At 47.5% G+C, this 20,689-nt stretch overlaps 1 protein-coding gene across 1 annotated transcript in view; it reads left to right on the top strand.

Moving 5' to 3' along the window:
- Window positions 1-8,699: 8,699 nt before the first annotated feature.
- TPD52 (tumor protein D52) overlaps window positions 8,700-20,689 on the top strand; it is a 128,103-nt gene continuing 116,113 nt past the window's right edge. Inside the window, exon 1 of the mRNA XM_040588591.1 lies at window positions 8,700-8,833. Within this exon, the coding sequence (XP_040444525.1) occupies window positions 8,812-8,833 (22 nt within the window). The 5' untranslated portion in view covers window positions 8,700-8,811. The remainder of the gene's footprint in view (window positions 8,834-20,689) is intronic.

The raw sequence follows: 20,689 nt of genomic DNA, 5'->3' as shown, positions 1-20,689 counted from the left end.
TAAACGTCTCCAGAGAAGAAGACTCCACAGCCTCTCTGGGCAGCCTGTGCCAGTGATCTGTCACCCTCAAGGTAAAGATGTTCTTCCTCACATCCAGGTGGAACATTCTGAGCTGCAGTTTGTGCCCATTGCCCCTTGTCCTGTTGCTGGGCACCACTGAAAAGAGCCCGGCCCGTACTCTTGGCACTCACCCTTAAGATATCTGTAGACATTGATGATATCCCCTCCCAGCCTTCTCTTCTCCAGGCTGAACAGGCCCAGGTCTCTCAGCCTTTCCTCAGAAGGGAGATGCTCCAGTCCCCTCATCATCTTCATAATCCTCCACTGGACCCTACCCAGCAGTTCCCTGTCTCTCCTGAACTGGGGAGCCCAGCACTGGACACAGCACTCCAGATGTGGCCTCACCAGGGCAGAGCAGAGGGGCAGGATCACCTCCCTCACCTGCTGGCCACAGTCCTCCCAGTGCCCCCCAGTATCCCATTGGCCTTCTGGGTCACAGGGACACACTGCTGGCTCATGGCCAGCTTGCTGCCCACCAGCACTCCCAGGTCCCTTCCCCACAGAGCTGCCTTTGAGGAGATCAGCCCCCAGCCTGTGCTGGTGCATGGGGCTGTTCCTCCCCAGGTGCAGGACCCTACACTTGCCTTTGTTGAACATCATCAGGTTCCTCCCTGCCCAGCCCTCCAGCCTGCCCAGGTCTCGCTGAATGGCAGCGCAGCCTGCTGGTGTGTCAGCCACTCCTCCCAGTTTGGTGTCATCAGCAAATGTGCTGAGGGTGCACTCTGGCCCTTCTTCCAGGTCATTGATGAATAAATTGAACAGGACTGGGCCCAGCACTGACCCTGGGGAACACCGCTGGCTACAGGCCTCCAGCCAGACTCTGCATCGCTGATCACAACCCCCTGAGCTCTGCCATTCAGCCAGTTCTCGACCCACCTCACTGTCCATTCATCTGACCCACACTGCCCGAGCTTACCTATGGGGATGTTATGGGAGACAGTGTCAAAAGCCTTGCTGAAGTCAAGGTAGACAACATCCACCAGTTTCCCCTCATCTACCCAGCCAGTCATTCCATCGTAGAAGGCTATTAGGTTGGTCAGGCGTGATTTCCTCTTGGTGAATCCATGTTGACTGCTCCTGATAACCTTCTTTTCCTGCATGTGCTTAGAGATGATGTCCAGGATGAGCTGTTGCACCTCTGTTCCAGGGGTGGAGGTGAGGCTGACTGGCGTGTAGTTTCCTGGGTCCTCCCTCTTGCCCTGTTTGAAGACTGGAGTGACACTGGTTTTCCTCCAGCCCTCAGGCACCTCTCCTGTTCTCCATGACCTTTGAAAGGTGATAGAGAGTGGCTTTGCAGTAACATCTGCCAGCTTCCTCAGCACTTGGAGGTGCATCCCATCGGGGCCCATGGATATGTGTGTGCTAGGTTTGCCTAAATGATCTCCCGTTCTTTCTTGACCAAAGGAAAGTCTTCCTTTCTCCAGACTTTTTCTCTTGCCTTCAGGGTCTGGTATTCCTGAGGGATGGCCTTAGTAGTAAAGACTGAAGCATATAAGGCAAGCTATAAAGGCTGAAGCAAAGAGGTCATTCAGTAACTGTGTTCTCTGTGTCCTTTGTCAACACAGCACCCACCTTATTCAGCGGTGGGCCCACATTTTCTGTAGTCTTCCTTTTCCTGCTGATGTACTTGTTGTCCTTGAACCTTCCTCTCCAGATTTAATTCCAAACAGACCTTAGCCTGCCTTGTCGCATCCCTGCATGCTCTAACAACATCCATATATTCCTCCAAGTGGCCTGTCCTTTTTTCCATATCCCATAAAGTTCCTTCTTCTGTTTGAGGTTTGCTAGAAGCTCCTTGCTCATCCATGCAGGCCTCCCGCCCCCTTTGCTTGATTTCTTAGCCATGGGAATGCACCTGTCTTCAGCTTGGATTAAGTGATGCTTGAATATTAGCCAGCTTTCTTGGAACGCCCTTACCTTCTAAAGCCCTGACCAATACAATTCTTCCAAGCAGGTCCTTGAAGAGGTCAAATTTAGCTCTCCTGAAGTCCAGGGTTGCAATCCTACTTATTGCCCTGCTTCCTCCATGCAGAATCCTGAACTCCACACTCCACCATCTCTCATGGTCACTGCAGCCCAGGCTGCCCCCAACCTTCACATCACCAACCAGCCCTCCTTTGTTTGTTAGTAAAAGGTCCCACAGCACACCTGGCTTTGTTGGCTCCTTCAACACCTGCATCAAAAAGTTATTACTGGTGCTCTGCAGGAACCTTCTGGACTCTGTGTGGCTGGCTGTGTTGTCTATCCAGCAGATATAAGGGTGGTTGAAGTCCCCCATGAGAACCAGGGCCTGTGATCATGAGGCGCTCTCCAATTGTCTGTGGAAGGTCTCATTGACTTCTTCTTCCTGATCAGGTGGCCTGTAGCAAACACCCACAACAGTGTCACCCATGCTAACCTGCCCCTTAATCTTTACCCATAAGCTCTCGACTCACTCTTCACTAACCCCTAGGCAGAGCTCAATACATCTGTGCCCACGTGAAAGAGCAGCAGTGGATAGTAATCTGTCCTCTTGGCAAGCTGTGCCACCCTCTCAGCAACACCTTGGACCTTAAGTATGGTCTGCCTTCTTTGGGGAAAATTCAAGGCAGGATTTTTGCAAGGAGTTTCAAAGTGAGCTTTGTAAGACCAGGTAGGAACTATGCTAAGAGATGTAATGCAGCTGGCTTTGCAACAGTCTGAAGGAAAAACTAACATACATGAGTTATATCTGATTTGTGCATCTTGTATGTTGGAAATATATTTCTATGGGAGATTGTGATGGAACTGCCTACTGGCTGGGTAAAGGCAGCAGGGAGTAAACATTGTTACTAGTAAAAGATTAATGAGATCGACGAATATTTAATCTCAGTGTTCACACTCTAATTTGTTGCTCTTATTTTCACTTCACATTCACACAGCACAGTGAAATGCCTTGCCAATGAAAGCAGCTATATGCTTAGAAGCTTGAAACAAAGATTGATTCTCTTCAAGAGGCTAGATGCTACACTATCAAGAGACTGTGGGGCTTGACTTTTTGTTTGCAAAACAGAGAATAAAAAAATGTCTACTGAGGGAATTTAAAGGCTGGAGTTCTATGTCTTGTGTTATGCAAGGGAGCAGGCTTTTGCAATAGTCTTTTTCTGCTTATAAAATCCATAAACAATTTGCAGCAGGTTTAGTTAATTGTGGCATTGCCTTTTTTCTCCCTTGTAACCTTTTAATTGGACTCCTATATATTTCTTCTGGCTCCAGTTCTGCTTTTTTTTGGTCTGCTTCTAGCAAATTATAAATAATCTTTCTGTTTTTGTTTACCAGTAATGAAGTGGACCTGGTAATACCTAATCATCTCACAAGAGCATACTGAAAGTTAACTACAATTTGAAAAGCAATCCTAGATCCCCTGGTTCTTAATTACTATGTAGTAACTGCACAGCACTGCAGCCTTAAAAGTGATTTAGTAATGAGTTACTGAAGACATGACCTCATTTCATTCCTAGCATCAATTTTTAGAACATGAAAACGTTACATTTAGTCCATTTTCTGGAATAGAGTATTTGTGACTAAACTAATTAGCAGCAGTTAGTTGACACAGATGCAGTTTAGCGAAAGCTTTATCTACAGTATATTTACTACAGCAATAAAGGTACCCACTGCAGATGGTAAAGCATGTGACAAAGAAAGGACTGTGCTCCCCAATCAATATATTTATGTCATAACTGGAAACAGCTTGGAGTCTTGAGAATATCACATCATTCAAGGAGCTATAATTGAGCAAATGTTATTAAAGGAAGTTGTGGTACAAAAGTGAGTAAATATTGAGAAGTTAGAAACATTTCTTCTGCTTACAAGACGTAGTGAAGAGCGGGGGTGGGAAAAGGAGAAATACAAAGTATTCCTAGATATACATGCGGTTTAGTAACTCTGCAAAGGAGAAAAGTAGTGACATTAACATCAAATTAATAGTTGCATTATACCATTGTCTTTTATGTGATGAAGCTTACAGCAGTCGCTGCATCTGTGTGCTAAAATTTCTTGTATCTCATGCAAAATAAGCCCTGTTACGAGTTTTGGTGTCTTAATTGAGATAAGCACTTAGGTACTCTTCCTTCATTGCAAAATGACGAAATAACCAGGAGACAAAATCTAAACCCATAGGGTGCTCTAGCTCTCCCCCTAGTGCCCCTGCAGCAGATTTAACAAGGGATTTGAATTTCTATTTATTTTTTTATTTATTTATTTTTACACCACACCACATACACCCCAGTTTGTTTATCCCACACTTGCTACAGGTAACAGCCTTTTGCATGCACCCAGCCAGATTAGTTACAGGAAACGAGCTTCATTTGAAACCGTCTCCAACAACCCTAAATGTATCGACACCCAAATGATTAAACACTGAAGGGTAGTTCTCTTCTAAAGCACTTAACCATTCAGAAAAGTGGCCTTGGACTTCAAGACACTCAGGCATTTAAAGAGGTAGAAAGGCATCCACAGATATTTTTGGCAACATACTGTAGCTTGTGGTGAGATGGGAGCCTATGGGATTTTAAAGTCCCACTGGGCATCTGCTTATGCAGATACAGATATGCACACACAGGTATGATCTTGACCCTTAGACCCAAAGAAGTGTGAAGGCTTTATTTTCCACAAAAGGCTTTTAGCAGGAAATACACAAGTCAAAACCATAGACTCTTTGACTCGCTAGTCAGCTGATATCCAGCCCTCAAGAGGCACTTACATGTTCAGTGTCTCTTTTTGACGGCACAGTTAATTGGGCACAGGCAATTCTGCTTCTAGGGATTTCTAAAGCTGCCTCAGGTGGGCCATATTGCATAGGATTTCTGATCCAACATATGCCCCTCTCTGGCTGCCAGGACTTTGATCTATTAAGTGCTTTAGAGGGAGGGAGTGTGCTTGCTTGTTTGTTTTTTTTTTTTTTTTTTTATTCCCTAATATCCCAGGGATATTCACTTAGAATATGGCAAATATAGGTTTGTTGAATAGCTACAGTTTTTATTTGTCTGTGATACTGGTGGTTCAGTATGTACTTGTTTCCCCCGCCCGCCCCCCCTGAAGGGGTTTTGAACTTGCACTTTGCAGGAGAGTGGCCCAAGCCAGCAGGCTGTGAGTAATGGGCTACCAGTTGAACCAGAGAGCAATATGGATACTGCTTTGACATCAGGGCTGTCATGTGGGGAGGGAAAAAACCCTCCCTGTCTTTAGCTACATCACACAATATTTAATGAAGTCCTTAGTAGAATGCAGCTGAGTGACCAAACTTTTCTCTTGCTGTAAGTTAATATCAGACTCCTTTGATCCTGTGAACATTTTTTTCATATGCAGTGGAACAACAGTTTCCATTGGAGCATTATTTCCATTGGAACATCATCCTAACCTCCAGCAAGGTGCTTTCCCCTGAGCTTGGGACAGATTTATGGGAGATAAGAGCTTAATTCCTTGCCTAGAAGAGGTAGCTGAACTCAGGTTTAGGTTAACAAAATCCTTCTAGGCACTGACTTACAAAGAAGCTAAGCTGATGGTGCTCTTTTGCTGCATTTTGAAATAAAACATTGGACATGTTCCGCTTAGGATGGATTTCTCCCAGATTACTCAAGGCTGTGAATGAATGGAGGACATTTTGTGCCAAGTAAAGTACTACAACCCTGGCAAGGCAAAGGATTTGGGACAGATATCTTTAGCACTTTCTAGTGCTTAGATTATGTGATCTTCGTGATTCAGGTCTAAAATGTTTTGGGACATAGCTCTCTCAGTAGACGCAGCCCACTCAGCACCCTTATAGCTGTACAGCCTTGTTTGTGTATGCCATTAGATGAGCATAACAACTATCCTGAACCAGCGTAACATCCTCATCTGGTTCAGCTCTCTGTCCATAGGAAGGTATCTGTTCAGAGGGAATTGCATTTGTAACTATGGCAGGAAAGCTAAAGGTCGCCAAGGTTCTTTGAAAACTAATTAGTTCTCTTAAATCTGGATTCTTCAATGAACTTGGCAGTATTAATTCTTTGAAACCTTGGCCTTAATTCACTTTGGAATGCCTTGCCTGTTATTTTCAATAAACAGCTGATCTAGGGGGAACATACTGAAAAACTGGGCTCTGACTCCACAGCAGGAAACCTAACCTATCTGTACGGCAGAGCACTGGCAAGGCTTGTATGTTGTGAGTGTGAAATGAAATGTGACGTACAGCTATAATGTGAGCTGCTTCTGCATTTGCTGCTCTATGCGTATTCACACATAATACATGTCCCTTGTACAGGACAGGCCCAGTCTCACTTAGGACAAAGTATTTTGAAGTCCTGTATAAATACAGTCCAAGTGGGCAGTCCAAGTACAAATAGGCTTGCCTTCTATACAGGTATGTGTTTGGCTGTTTTTTTGATAACTGACTGGAGGAAACAAGAAATCGCAGGCACAAAGCTCAGTAGTTCGGTACACCCCTAGTCCCATTGTCCTTCAATTTTGTCCTTTGTAGTAAAGACTACAAGACCTTCAGGGCAGACTCAGTCTTTTCTTCTCAGTTCATGTCTTTGTATCCTATTATCATAACTGGAGCTCACAGGCAATATTTGTACTACTTTTAATAGGCATCAGTTTGAGTAACAGATGCTCATTTACAATGATTCCATCTCCTCACTAGTCAGGGCTATGTGTAAAAAGGGAATTCATCATTATATTTGGAGATGGTGGGGTTTGAGTGTCTCTCTTCTGGACAGTACAGTTGGGAACCTGGTTGGGATCCAGTCCCACAGGTAGCCCCATTGCAACTTTGTGTGGGCCACAGTGTTAGGGAACGTGAACTGCAGAATGCCTAAGGGGACTGGGAAGGGGGGATTTCTAAACTTAAGAGACTGTGTTCAGCAAAACACGGTGCAAGACCGCTTATGGTAAGGTTACACTTGCATCGAACAGGGCATGCCTCAGCCAGGCAGGTGGTGAGCCAGCAGTGGTCCACTCAGACTCAGATGGGATGGTGGGAGTGTCACTGGCAGAGGGCACTAAATCAGCTCTCCAGGTAATACCTGATCACTAGCTCTTGCTTTTTGGGATGTGCTGGTGAAATACCCCTGCCCCTAAAAGAAGCAATGTGATGCTAGCAGTTTCACAGCTCCACAGGTTGGTTCCTGACAGGCATTTCAGCACTGCCAGGGCTGCTGCTGCTAGTGTGAAGTAGCTGCAAAGGAGGGCAAATTTTAATGCTGTTGATATTCTTCCACTGTGATTACAAATCATGTATCACATATCAGCTTCTCAGTGGGGAACCTTGGGACTTCAGCTGGAGTAGTGTGGGAAAAAATCTATTATTTTCTTTAAAAATAAAAAGGTAAATGTACCATCTCAAATATCCATTTGAGTTTATTTTTTGAAAGTCATAAAACAGATGTGTGGGATGAGCTTGTGGTGAGAATCGTATGTATAAGCAAATTAATTTCTGTGCTACAAGATGAAACAAGTTATAAACATGTAGGGATATATTTTGGTCTACTTGTTATTTTTATGGCACCATCAACACAACCTCCTGCTGCAGCTGTGCAGATCCTAGAATATAAGCAAGCGTTCTTTTCCCTACCAGATCTCATGTTCCACAGATGCCTTGTCGATTGAAAAATACCTGGATTTGCTGCTGCTGTTTGTTATCCAAAGCAAGGACATCCTGAGTTGGCACCTCCTGACTCTCTATTGTGCTCTGCTCTGGCATGTGACCGCGCATGCTGGCCGCTGGTGACAATTTAGCCATTCACACAGCCCCATGCTGCGGAGGCCTTGCCGCTTGTTCTGTGCAAACATTGATCTGTTGGAACAATCAAACCCATAGATGTCAAGGCCGGGGATTTGAAAAGGTGGAGTAAAAAGATCTATTTGGTAGCTTAGTATTCTCGGTAGTCTTGTAAAGCAGCCTGCTGGGCAAACTATGTAATGCAAACTTTTCTGCACTTAATGTTATTTTAGTAGAAAGAGCTCAGATTGCAGCTAGGACAGTTGCTGGGTTTCTCTTCAGCTGTTACAAGTCTGTTTAACCCGGCCACCACGCGTTGGCTTGCACGGTGTAGGTGCTCGGGAGTCCCGCAGGGGTTATTTCCCGTAGCGCCGCGCCACCGGTGAGGGTGCCAGCGCACGGCGGAGGGAGCGGGGCCGGCAGCGCGGCCCGCACGGCGGCACGGCTGGTGTCTCCGGGGCGCAGCCTCCCCGAGCGCGTTACGGCAGCAGGTTGTTCGGGTCGCTCCTCAGCCCCTGCAGAGCCGGGCCAGCAAACGCAAACGGCAGCGTCGCGCTGGTTGCAGCGAGGGGCAGCAACGCTGCCGAGAGCCAGGCGCCTCCCCGCAGTGAAAGCTGCAGCGGCGTGACCGAGGGGGAGCCCTGCGGCCGCAGAGACGCTGGCTGCGCTGGGGCAGGCCCCGAAGCCCAGGTTTAGGGCGCCCGGTACCGGACTGAAAGCGCTGCGGGCGCCTGATGCGAGGACCCGATACACTACAGGCTCGCCGGGCCAGGCGGCAGCGGCTGCGGGCCCGGGGCCGGGTGGGGGCTGGCCCCGCCCCGCCACGCCCCGCCACGCCCCGGCTGCGGGGCTGAGCCCCCGGCACTGCCCGGCCGCCCTCACCTGGGCGGGGCGGGGCCGCCGCACGTCAGTCTGAGGCGCGCCCCGCCCCCGCGAGCACGGGCGGCGCCTCCGCTGCCAACCAGCGGCGGGCGGGGGGAGGCGGCGGCTGCCGAGCCGGGCTGAGGCGAGCTGGGGCCGGCGCCGGGGCCGCCATGGAGCCCCCGAGGGACCAAGGTAGAGTGGCGGGGGGCTGCCGCCGCGCCTCCGGCAGCTCTGCGCGGCGGGTGGCGGTGCCTGGCGCTGCCGTGCGGCGGGGGGGGGACGGGGGCTCCTCTCGCAGCCCTTCTGCCAGGGGCACGCTCGGCCCGGACCTGCCCCGCCTTGCCCTGCCCAGCCCCGCCAGCCGGCGGCGGGCCCGGCGCGGCCCGTGTAGCCCTCCGCGCCCCGGGGCTGGGCGAGGGGCTGAAGGCACCCCCGGGGTAACTCCCGTGGCGGGCTTGGGTCCCCCGCAGGAGCTGAGCGCGCCCGGCTGAGGGAGCTGCGCTGGAGCCCGGGGTCGGTGCCGGAGAGGGTCCCCGGCCTGTGGCGGGGCTGCGCCTGCAGTCACGCCGTCGGCTCGGGAAATGCGGAACCGGGGGCGGGTGCTAGCTTCGTGCCGGGCGGGCGGCGGAGCACGGGGCGGCTGCGGCCACCCCGCCTCCGCCGGCGGTGCCGCCGGGCCGCGGGCGGTAAACCCCGACTCTTCCACCGGGGTTGGGGAGGAGAATAAACTTTGTTTTCCCTCTGGAGTAAGGGCGGACCGCTTTCGTTTTACGAGCGTGCGACTTTTGATTAACCAGCACTGTTGGTAGGGTTTGCTCCCTCCGAATTCCCTGCGTGTCAGGGCTGCTCAGCAGCTGGCGTGGCCGTTTCGGCAGCCCCCCCCGCCCCCCCACCCCCCAGCTGCCGAGCGTGGCCGGGGTGGCACCTCGGGCGGGCGGCCGCCTGTGTGGCCCCGTCGGCGCGGCAGGCGACGGTGCTGGGCCGGCGCCCTCGTGCTGGGGGCGGCTGCTGTCCTGGCCCCCGCGGTGGCAGCGCGCTCCTAAACTTCATGGTTTATTTAAAACCCTGACCTTGGGGCTGCAGCCTGAGAGAGTAGTTGGTGCCTTGATGAGGGCTGACCTGAATGTGGGCCAAGCAGGATCTCTGGCTGTAAAAGCTTTTCCCACAAAAGTGTATGACGTATGTCCTACCGATCTGTGTATCCACCGGGAGTCTTTTGTAGGGTGTAGTACTGAACTAGACACCGGCTGCTTTCCACCGGACGAAGCAAGGCTGGCTGGGGTCAACGAGCTACTTTGTTCGAGTAAGCTGGTAGGGCTGCTCGGCCCGGCTAGGCATCCGCACCCTTGGACTGATTGCGTTCAGCATTTTCCCACTGAGCATGCTTAGGGTGGTAGGAGGTGTTCACTCGCAGCGGCAGTGGTGTTGGAGGCATACAAGGTGCTGGAACCCCTGACTCTGTGTGGTCCAGCTTTCTGCTCTGCCAGGTGAGCTGCTTCAGGCAGCAGCCTCGAGCTGTCCATGCTTTTGTTTTAAGTGCTTTGAGGCAGCTGTAGTACACTTGTACAATTATCAATTACTTCTGTCTTTCTCTATATAAGAAAAAAGGGCAAGTTATCTTTGCCAGAGCAAAAGATAATCTGGTGAGGGGCTGAACCTCCTCAGGGTGATTCCTTCAACCATTCTGAAGTCCTGTGTCTACCATCAATATATATAAATTAAAAAAAAACAACACACCTCAAACCAGCAACAGAAAAAGCCAACCAAACCAAATCCCCAAACCCTGTTCTTAGGGACTGACAAACAGAACCGTTCAGCCAGAAAACAGCACAGCTGTCGGTTTGATCTGTATTTTAATTCCAATTGCAGGAGCGTTAACAGATTTCAGTGTTTTTCTTGAAGTTTGTTCTTTGTATTTGAGCCTATTAAAAGGCGAACACTGTTACTGCAACTGCAGGCTCGGTTTTGAACAGCTTCTATTGGAAAAGGAAAGTAAAATACTGTGATCTTCTGAAAAGCTTTAGTGACAATGCCGACACTTTCTAGAGGCTTGTTTTGCTGTTGAACTAATTTTTATATAAATACTGCTTTGTATTAAGAGGGAACCACACCTCAGGCTGTGTATCAGAATAGTGTATGTAGTGTGACGTGACTGTTATGGAGCAAACATGGTGCAACACCTTCTTCCTCTATTGCCTTTTTGGATGAGGTGGAGACCTGTGGGTACAGCAGGAAAATCTAGAATAGCCAACACACTTGTGCCTGTTCAACTAATGGCTTCTAATACCCTGCTATTTAACCCATTTCCCTGTAGTACTTGTATTGGAAATTGTGCTTGATGAGATGGTATTACATACCAAAGCCATGTACATGGCTAAAATCCAGGCTGCCAGGTCCTGTCTCTGGGGCTGGCTTAAACATCCTGGATTGCTGCCTCTAACCAGAAATTAATTTGTTTAAAAGTGTGAGTCAGAGGTTTTACTTTCCATTGTTATGATGACAGCTTTCTCAGATAGCTAAAGTTAGGAGGTGGGAAGAAAATCTAGATTATAAGTTAAGACTGCAGCCAAACTAGACAAGGCTAATGCTATAGGTGTATAATGTGTTTAAGTCTTCACTCTCTCGTGAGTGGTCAGGTACAGCAGCATTCCTTAAATAGTTGTTACTAGCCTACTATCATCAGCATCAGAACCACTGAGCAATTTTTCATTCGAAGTGTCTTTGTTTTCAGCAAAGACATGTAAATCTGGTCTTCCACTGTGTGGACTCGGTTGCAGAATGGACAAATAACTGCAGGTGTGTTTTCTGTTTTCACAAAGATTCTGGCTTCCCACCCCTGCTGCGCCCACCGCCCCCCCCCCCCCCCCCCAAAAAAAAAAAAAAAAAAAGAAAACCAAACTAACACACCCCCACCCCCACTAGTATACCTGGTTTTGCTTGCAAAAAGAGTTTCTCTCTGGCTTGCCGCCGCTATTACTGTTAGCACTGGTACAGTTCATCACTCACTGGAGAAATAAGGACGAAGCTGCCCCAACAGTAGAAGCAGTGTGCTGATGTGTTCTGAATAGGGAGATGGTGCCACTGAGCAGTCCCATGAAGACATGCAGCATAGCACAAACAGTTATCTAGTCATACTGCATTTAGGGGATTCCTCTTAAGCTTCAGCAGCTCTTTGCTTATGTAATCCAGCGTCTTTCAAAATCTTCTGGCTTTGTGGGACTTAAGAGTCCCAAAACACTACACATGATTGTTTGAGAGAGTATGTAAGCATTTCTTTTCCTAGAGCCTTGACTTGCATTTCTGCTGACAAAATGAACTTTAATGCTCCCGTTGTGTAGAAATTACTTGTTGCAGGCAGTAGGACAAGACTTCCCCCATTGTTCTAATGGGTGAAGCTGCACCTTTTTCTACAGCTTTATTTGTTTTCTTTATCACTAGGTACTTGCAGTACTGTAGATAAGAATTGTTTTTTCCTTAATGTACAATTGTGAAATCAAGCACTTGTAAGTAAATACAAGTGGACAGCTGTTGTCGGACCTGCAAAGAATGATTTCACTGAACTGAGTGTCTGTAGCAGTGACTTGAAAGAGGAAAAAAATAGAACAGTTACATCAGAAGTCCCTTGATCAGCAGCAAGTCTTCCCCTCTCTTGCATGTAAAATTCTGGGGGTGTGGGCGGGAGAGTCTTGTTCTAACTCAGGCTGAGGGCCCTGGCTTGATAGGGTGGTGTTACTGGCATTGCTATCCTCCCCCATCAGCTGGTGCATGAATGAGGTGCTGGAATGGCGTGGGGTGGGCAGCTGGAGGCTAGAGCAGTGTCAGCTGTTCCTGCCCTCTCCAGTGCTTGGGCATTGAAACATAGCTTAAACTCTTCATTCATGCTCGCAAACACACTTCAGGAAGAGGTGGAGGAGGGAGCCTGCCCAGCCTTCCAGCAGTGGAAAGAATCTGTTGCTTGTGGCATGTGTGGATCTTCTGTCCCGGTTCCCTATAACCGGTGCTGTCACATGCAGTCAAGACAATCCTTCACCCAGCTAGAGTAAAGGCTGCTTTCAGACCTTTTGGGGTAGGGAAGGCTTATCTAAGGATCTGCTTCCTTTGATCCTCTGATGAGGCCAAGCTGTAACTGCTCAGGGCTTTTAAAATCCCAATGACATGAAATTGATGCAAGTCGTGCTTGTTCCAGTTTCCCACACTTTGAAGCCCTGTGGAACAGCCCCTATGTTCCCCTTTCACCCACTGCAAACAACCATCTAAGCAATGGGAGACCTTGGAGGCTGGGTCTGACCTTGCTGGCTTAAAACAAAGCACTGTGCCTTGGCTCTGGTTTAAGAACTGTGCTGGTGCAGCCTGGGCAAGTGCCTTGCTCTGCTTGATCTGGGTGCTTTGTGGGTGAAGTGGGAACAGCTGATTTTTATGGCTGAAGTTGGCTGCCATCTGTTAACACCTCTCCTGAAGCTGGCCTGGGTATGAGTGCTATTGAACTGCTTTCAGCTGTGCCTGGAGACTTCTGAGCACAGCCCTTTCCATCTGGAGGGGCTGGCAGTAACCACGTACTTCACTAGTCTGCCTTGGGAATTTTATTTCTATTCATCATCTTGCTCCTGTCTATCTTGTACATGCATTTCTTTTTTTCTTGGCTTCTACAGTTGCTAAATACAGTACCCCTTGACTAACAGCCTCTGCTTCATGAGCCAGATTTAGCGTAGTCCTGGGAGGAGCGGGGTGATGGGGAAACACATGTAGGGGCTTCTGATGGTTTGTGTCACATGCTGACCATGCTGGGTGAGGGCACCCCAAAAGCTGCTTTGGCTGCCTTGAGTGCTGTAAAGACTGGGGTGTTGGGTAGGCTTTGTCCTCTTCAGTCACAACAATTTGCTCCTTTGATAGGAAGGGGTCTGGACAATTTTCATGGGGAGAGAACCCCTCAGCCAGCACCAAGAAGTCTTGTGTTAAGTCAGGAGACTAATTTGCGACATAAAATCAGGGAGCAGTTTGTGGATTGCTGATTTCTGAGGGTGCTGGACATTACTGCAGGTAAGGGAGGATATCAGCTGTATCTCTTAAAGTGATGTTTCCATGGCAGCAGATCCAGTACAGGGAGTCTTCTTGAAAGCCAATGTTTGCTTGACCAGCTTTCAAAAGAAAAAAAACCAACAAACCCAAAAAACTTCATCTTTAGTTTAATAGAAAAGAGCAACAGTGTAGGTTGCTGAACCCTGTGCAGCAGATATCTGATGTGTATGGGGATTTTCATGTTTTTAAGAGAAGCTCACCTCCAGGTACGATGATGATGACCACACTGAAGTCTTTGCAATATGGGCACTTCTGTTTTCAGATTTGCTGGATGGAGGAAGGGAGGTGTTTACCCTTGTCCTTTTAATATCCTGCAGTGAATAAGCAGAAAAATATCAAACAAAGGGTGCCTGAAAGGGAAAGCAAGCATTAAGTGAGATTAAGCACTAAATTGAAATGCTCTTGTTCAGCCAAAACTGTCACTCTGTGTCAGCTTCAATTTAAGACTCCAGAGGGACAGCTTTCTCTGCTGTTAAAGGTAACAAGCATCTTCAAAGTCCCTTGTATCTGAGTGTGTATTAGCCAGAAAGATTAGGAGCCTTCACTCAAAAACTTTGTATTGGAGGGCAGGCTTTCAACCACAAGCCTTCTCTTTTGAAAAGGGCTGCAGTAACAGACCAGCTGCACATAACTTTGTAATCTGGATCTCTCCTGAAGGTTCAGTGTCACTTCTGCTATTTCCTCTTGCTCTTGCTCGTCTTCCTCCTCAGCCTGGGGTGAAGGGAGGTGAAAGAACATGCAGCAGTGTGTTGACTTTGGCAGTTTGGGAGTGGTACCACGAGCTAGGGTAACTGAATACTGCTGAATACTGGTGCCCTGCTGTGAAAACACTTCTCTCTTGCAGAGGTGTAGACAGATTTTTCTGCTATTGCAACTACAAGTGGTGGCAGTTGTCTGCATGAGTCTGCAGCCATTGTCCTGGCAGGGGAACGGTGCAGTGGAGGGGACACTGGCTGCCAGTGAATGGTGGTGTGTGGAAAAATGCTTATTGTGCTGTTACTTGCTTCCGAACAGAAAGGGGGTAGATTGAAGCTATCTAGCAAGAAACCAGTACTACTATTGTGGTGTGAATGCTGTCACTGAAAGAGGCAGCTTTCCTATTTCACAAGCAGACTTCTCTATTGTAGAGTGTGAGAGCAGAGCAATAAATGTCCTGGATTCTCACTGACAGTGGAGTGCTGCAGCAAACGTGTTCCCTGTCTTAGCTGACCCTGGGACACTCAGTTTCTGCAGAGCTGAGGTCTGTAGGAACATGCTGTGCCACACCTGGATTAGAGCGATAGGCTTCTGAACTGCCCCCCTCCTGCTTGTAGCCTACCCGCAGCACAAAAGTGTGTGCTATGCTTAAAAACTTCATAGGCAGAGAGGAAGCATGCTTTTTGTGTGTGTGTGTGTGTATAAAGCCAATAATTTATTGTTTGTGTAACTGGAATTTTAGCAATCTAATTCAAGAATGATTATTAGTTTAGCTCTTGCTATGGATAAAGACTATGCAGATGAAGTCTTGGTAATAATAAAGGTAATGTTGTATGCACTTAGTTTTTACACCTTTTCCTGGTGTTATTCTCATGGCCACTGAGGCTGGTAGCAACATTTTGGTGTATTATAGCAAGTTGTCAGTGTTGTCACTACTTTGCTGGGAAGAACAGGATGTTTATGGCTGCTTCTTCCTCACTGTATGATCCACTGGGGTACCTCTTTCACATTTGCTTTTTACACATTTGCTCTTTCTTTTATTGTCCTGTAAGCTCCATGTTGCATCCAGATCTACTATAGAAAGTGCCTTTAAATGTAATGTTAGATGTTATTTCTTTGCTGTCTTTGTTACCTCTAAAATAGTTTTGTTCAGCTGCAGATCTCCATTGCTAATTGATTACTTTCTTATAGCTGTAAGGTCACCAGTGTTGACCCTGTGCCCTGTTACTTATACCATGCCTTTGTCACATCCCATGTTCTACTTTCTGAGGTGCACCAAGTAAAACAAAGCTGCAGGCAAGTCAAGAATAGTTCAGACAGAGTAAAGCTGACAAACCTCTGGTCCTGAGGCCTTGTAAACTTGGTTCAAAGCTTATGGCCTCTTCCTAGTGATTGGCAATATGGTATTGTGGGGTAACAAAGAGTCTGGTCAGCATCTGTAGCTTGTTGGGGGTGGTGGGAGAGGCTAGCAGAGGCAGAGCAGCATTTTTTTTTCCTGTTTTGCTTTCCTTTCTCTAGCAGTTAGAGGGGAGTGGAGTTTCATGAGCCCCCTGAGCCCAGGATATAGATGAAAAGATGTGCCAAGGGAGGCAGCCTGGGCTGGAGTAATTGTTTTTAGTCAGGTGCGTCCCCTGTGCTTTGCTAGGATCAGAGCCCATGCTTGGCAGTGATCTCAGTTCATGAGAAAAAAAGTAAAAGGTGAAAAAGAAGCTTTGTGAGTAATGCTTCTTAGCTGCTCTTTAGCATGGTAAAACTGTTTCAGCTGTGCACCCTGGGGGTGTTGCTCATGCCTGTTTTGCTTTGTTTACTTTAGAAAAAAGTACTTTAATTAAACTGCTAGCAGGAGTCCCAAGATAAGCAAAAAGCAATCCTATCATTCCTCTCTCTTTGGCTGTTCTCTGCCTAAACATATATCACATCATGGCATTAGAAAGTTGATTAACTTGATTAGGATAGCAGAATTTAAACGAAAGGAGTTATCAGTGTCTGATGATCGTTGCAGTGCTCTACAGCAATCCAGTCCCTGGGAATACTCATATAATAGTGGACATCTGCAGCCGCTGGTAGGAAGGGCTGTGTTTGAAGAAGGCCATTTCTATAAACTTGCATCTTCTGGTCCCCTGTAGTCTCTGCAGAGTAGTTTAGGGTCCTGATATGTCGCCTGCTTTTCCTCACACAGGCTTCCGAGAATGGAGCTGTACAAGGACTTTCCTATAAGCATCTTTAAAGAAGCTGTCCTATAGGTAGGACCAACCAAAAAGAAGGGTCAGGGGTATGAAATGGGCACAGCTTGCACTGGCTGAAGTGCATCTTGGTCTCTAGTCACTGTATTGGTCTGTAGAAGACAAATCCCTTCAGTACAGTTCAAAAGTGTTTTGCCTGCATCTGAGGAGTTTCGAGAAGCAGGCTGAAGGCAGAGCAGAAGCCCCCAAATCAATTGCTGTTTTTAACTAGACCGCTGACTCTTCTGTGGGCTTTGATTACTGTTTGCGAAGCTTAGTTTTATGCCTGAACATAGACAGGCTTCAGTCTGCATGAGTGGATCACACGCTACTGCATGCTGTTTCCATAAAACCACTCGAATCTGTGCTAGGCAGTCTCTAAAGAGGCTTGCTGAGCAGCTGATGTGTGCTCAGGGATGAGGAGCATCAGGAGTAGTACCAGCCTAGTGCACTGGGTGGGGAAGGAGCCTTATTTAAATATTGACTTTCCTTTTGCCACATGTCACTGTCTTGGCAGAAGGAAAACAGGCCATTTTACTGCAATGTGCTTTGCTTGGAGCCATGAGCTCTTAAAGGCACCGTTCATGCTGTGTGTTTCATCTCCTTGACAAGCTGCTTGCAACGCTGGGCTCCAAACCCTTTTTTCGAGAGGACACTTGATCTTGAGTAAAAGGATAGACCTGCAGTGAGTCTTTCTCTTCTCCCAGGACTGCTCTGGTGCTTGCCTAGCAGGTATTTGTTTTACCTTCTTGTCTTTTGGACTGTGACAGCCCTTTGTGTCTGCTGCCTGAGCAGACTCTTCAGGTGCTGCGCAGCTATAGTGCCCGGAGTAGGTAATGTACGGATCCTTGAGCAAGGGATGCATCCTGGATGTGTCCACCTGCCATATGCAGAGTGTTGGCATGTGGTCTGTCACTACCTCCAGAGGCACTTGAAGGAACAGGGAGCAGATGTTACTGCAGAGATAATTTGTCTGGACATCTGAAGAAGGGTGGGTGATGAGTCTGAAATGGCAAGCTGGGGTTGTGCTGCTGCCTGCCAAGCAGTTGCTCATCCCTGATCTTACTGAGCACAGCATGGATCTGGCGTTGTACGTCTCCCAGGCCCTGGGCCATGTTTGGACCCCTGCATTCTATCTTTCCCACCAGCTCCTGCTCCAGGATGTGTGGGGACCTCAGCCCAAAGCTTGGGCTGGGGACGCACACCCCAAACCCAAGTTAAGGATGTGTGTGTGGGGATCCAGTGCTCCATAGAAGTTGGCCTTTGATTTATGTAGCTTAACTGCTGAGAACTCTAGTGTGGCTTCTAGCTGGCTACTGCTGTTGTATGATTTAAGTGCAGTAATTTGGAAGGAGGGGAAGACTTTAAAGCTTTACTGCTTTTTTCTCCAATAAAGCAATACTTAACTGCAGTGAAGGTGTCTTCAGGACACCCATGTTAAACCTCCTCATCTGAAGACTGAGGAAGGAATAAACAGTCCCTGCTACCATTCAAATAACTGTTTTTAGGAATCAGTGTTAAATACTAGTCTTTTCTGAAGTACATTTGTATTTCTTAATGCATGTCTAGCAAATGCTGAGGTACAGTGGTGAGACCTGTCTATCTTGTGAACTGCTCCTTGAGTTTTGTCTACTGATCTTGATGCTCTGCCAGGGCTGCAGCTCAGTCTAAATAATGGTCCTTTCTGGGTTTGGTGCCTTGCTAAAACATGTTTAGCACTTTACTCAGTCTAGCAGAACGAGTGTGAATACTCAGGATGTAGTAGTAAACTTCCTTGGAAAAGTAAAATGCAGTGGCTGCATGTCTTTTTTTGAATAAGATCTTGATTTCTAGACACAAACAAGTCCTGCTTTCCTGCTCTTCATGTGAATATCTAAATACTCAGTCAACTGTGTTTTTCTTTTCTGAAGGAATCTCTGATTATTTAATAATAGGGGCAGAATTCAGTTTTGGACTGCATTGTTTCCATCGGTTAATTTGTTCAGAGAAGTGTGTCCACTGCAAATGCATCCTTTATTACTTAGTTCCAGCAACCAGTGCTGCTGTTCGATATAAACTTGTTTAGTGGCGTTTCCCATCAAGGGAGGAAAACCCCAGAAGTTCACAAGGCAGGTAACAGCTGCTAGAGATGCCGCATATGTTGCAAGGCCCTGCCACCATGTGCAGTGCTGCACAAACTGCCCTCTGGTTAGGTTGGTTAGGTAGTACAGGGTGATTCTGTAAAGAAGCAAGAGTTTCATGGCTTTGCTGGAGTGTGTATGGGGGTACTTGTTCAGTATGTTTCTCCATGAGTTGTGGTTCTGAAGACTTGGTTTTAACAGTCCAGCAGTCCCGCAGGAAAGGCAGTCGGTGCTTTGAGAGCATGACTGGAACAGCAGGGGTGACCTTTTTGCTTAATGCATCTCTCTGGGTGCATTGCTTAATATCAGCTTCTGAGCTGTAAGTTGTTTGCATTAAGTGTATAATTTGTTCCTGCAAATTGTTCTGGGTCGGGCAACCCCCAGTATCAGTACAGGCTGGGAGATGAACGGGTTAAGAGCAGCCCCGAGAAGGACTTGGGGTACTGGTGGATGAAAAGCTGGGTGTGAGCCGGCAATGTGCACCCACAGCCCAGAAAGCCACCCAGGGTCGCATCAAAAGAATCCTGGCCGGCGGGTTGAGGGAGGTGATTCTGCCCCTCTACTCCACTCTGGTGAGACCCCACCTGGAGTGCTGCGTTCAGCTCTGGAGTCCTCATCAAAGGAAAGACCTGGACCTGTTGGAGCGGGTGAGGAGGAGGGCCGCAAATATGATCAGAGGGCTGGAACACCTCTGCTTTGAGGAAAGACTTACAGAGTTGGGGTTGTTCAGTGTGGAGAAGAGAAGGCTCTGGGGAGACCTTGTTGTGGCCTTCCAATATTTTAATATTTAAAAAAAAAAAAAAAGAAAGTTGAGGACAGACTTTTTAGTATGGCCTGTTGCTATAGGACAAGGAGGGGTATTGGTTTTAAACTAAAAGAGGGTAGATTCAGACTTAGATACAAGGAAGACACCTTTTATGATGAGGGTGTTGAAGTACTGGAGGAGGCTGTCCAGAGGGGTGGTAGATGCTCCATCCCTGGAAACATTCAAGGTCAGATTGGATGGGGCTCTGGGCAACGTGTTGTAGTTGAAGCTGTCCCTGCTCGTTGCAGGGGGTTGGAACTAGACGACCTTTAAAGGTCCCTTCCAACCCAAACCATTCTATGATAAATCACAGACACTTTCTGAATCTTTAATTGAGAAACTTATGTTAGCCTTGAAGAGTATTTTCGGACATCCTGCTTTGATACCTTTCTGTGTGGATTGCAGATGAATGCTAGGGTTGACAAGAGCAGTGGTGAGCAGAGAGATTTAGTTTCTGCATATTTCTAAATGATAGCAAGTGAAAACTGTTGGAATTAGTGCTCTGAAGCTGAAAGGTTTCAGTTGGCTTGCATGCCTGTCACTGAGCATGTTTTCTGGCATGGAAGATTTTTGAAGATTATATAAGAAAGCAAGCAACTTAAATGTCAGTGGAATCATCAGAGCAACCTGTTGAGTGTTTCTTGTAGAGATGAGGGAGTGTTTTTGGAGTAAACAGCAAAAGGGAGAGCTTTACCAGAATAAATTTACCATCATCTTAAATTCCATTCTAGCATGCTGGTACATGAGGTCCTTAATATGATTCTGTTTTTTATTTACAACTCGAGAACAAACTTTACTTTGGTGAATCACAGAAATGTACTTCCCTCCCATCCCTAATGAAAAGTACATGCCTATTCAAGAAGCATCTTTTGTGAAAGTGAAAATACGGAATGGCAAGAGGGGATACTGAAGTCAAAGGAAGACCTCTGCATGTCATGAAGAGGAGGTGAGAAGACTTTTTAAGCTCTTGGGGAGGGAGAACCGATAAGTTGAGGACAAAACAAGTTTCAGGTAAAACGACTAAACTTTTATAATCTGCCTGTTTTAAGGCAGTGTCACTAGAGAGGTCTTGTTTCGCCTTCATGCAAGGTGGTGGCAGCAGCATTTCTGAGGGGTGTGATGGCTCCTT

The sequence above is a fragment of the Falco naumanni genome, chromosome 3, assembly GCF_017639655.2.
Source record: "Falco naumanni isolate bFalNau1 chromosome 3, bFalNau1.pat, whole genome shotgun sequence".
Lineage (NCBI taxonomy): Eukaryota > Metazoa > Chordata > Aves > Falconiformes > Falconidae > Falco > Falco naumanni.
This window is presented reverse-complemented; position numbering and strand designations above follow the sequence as displayed.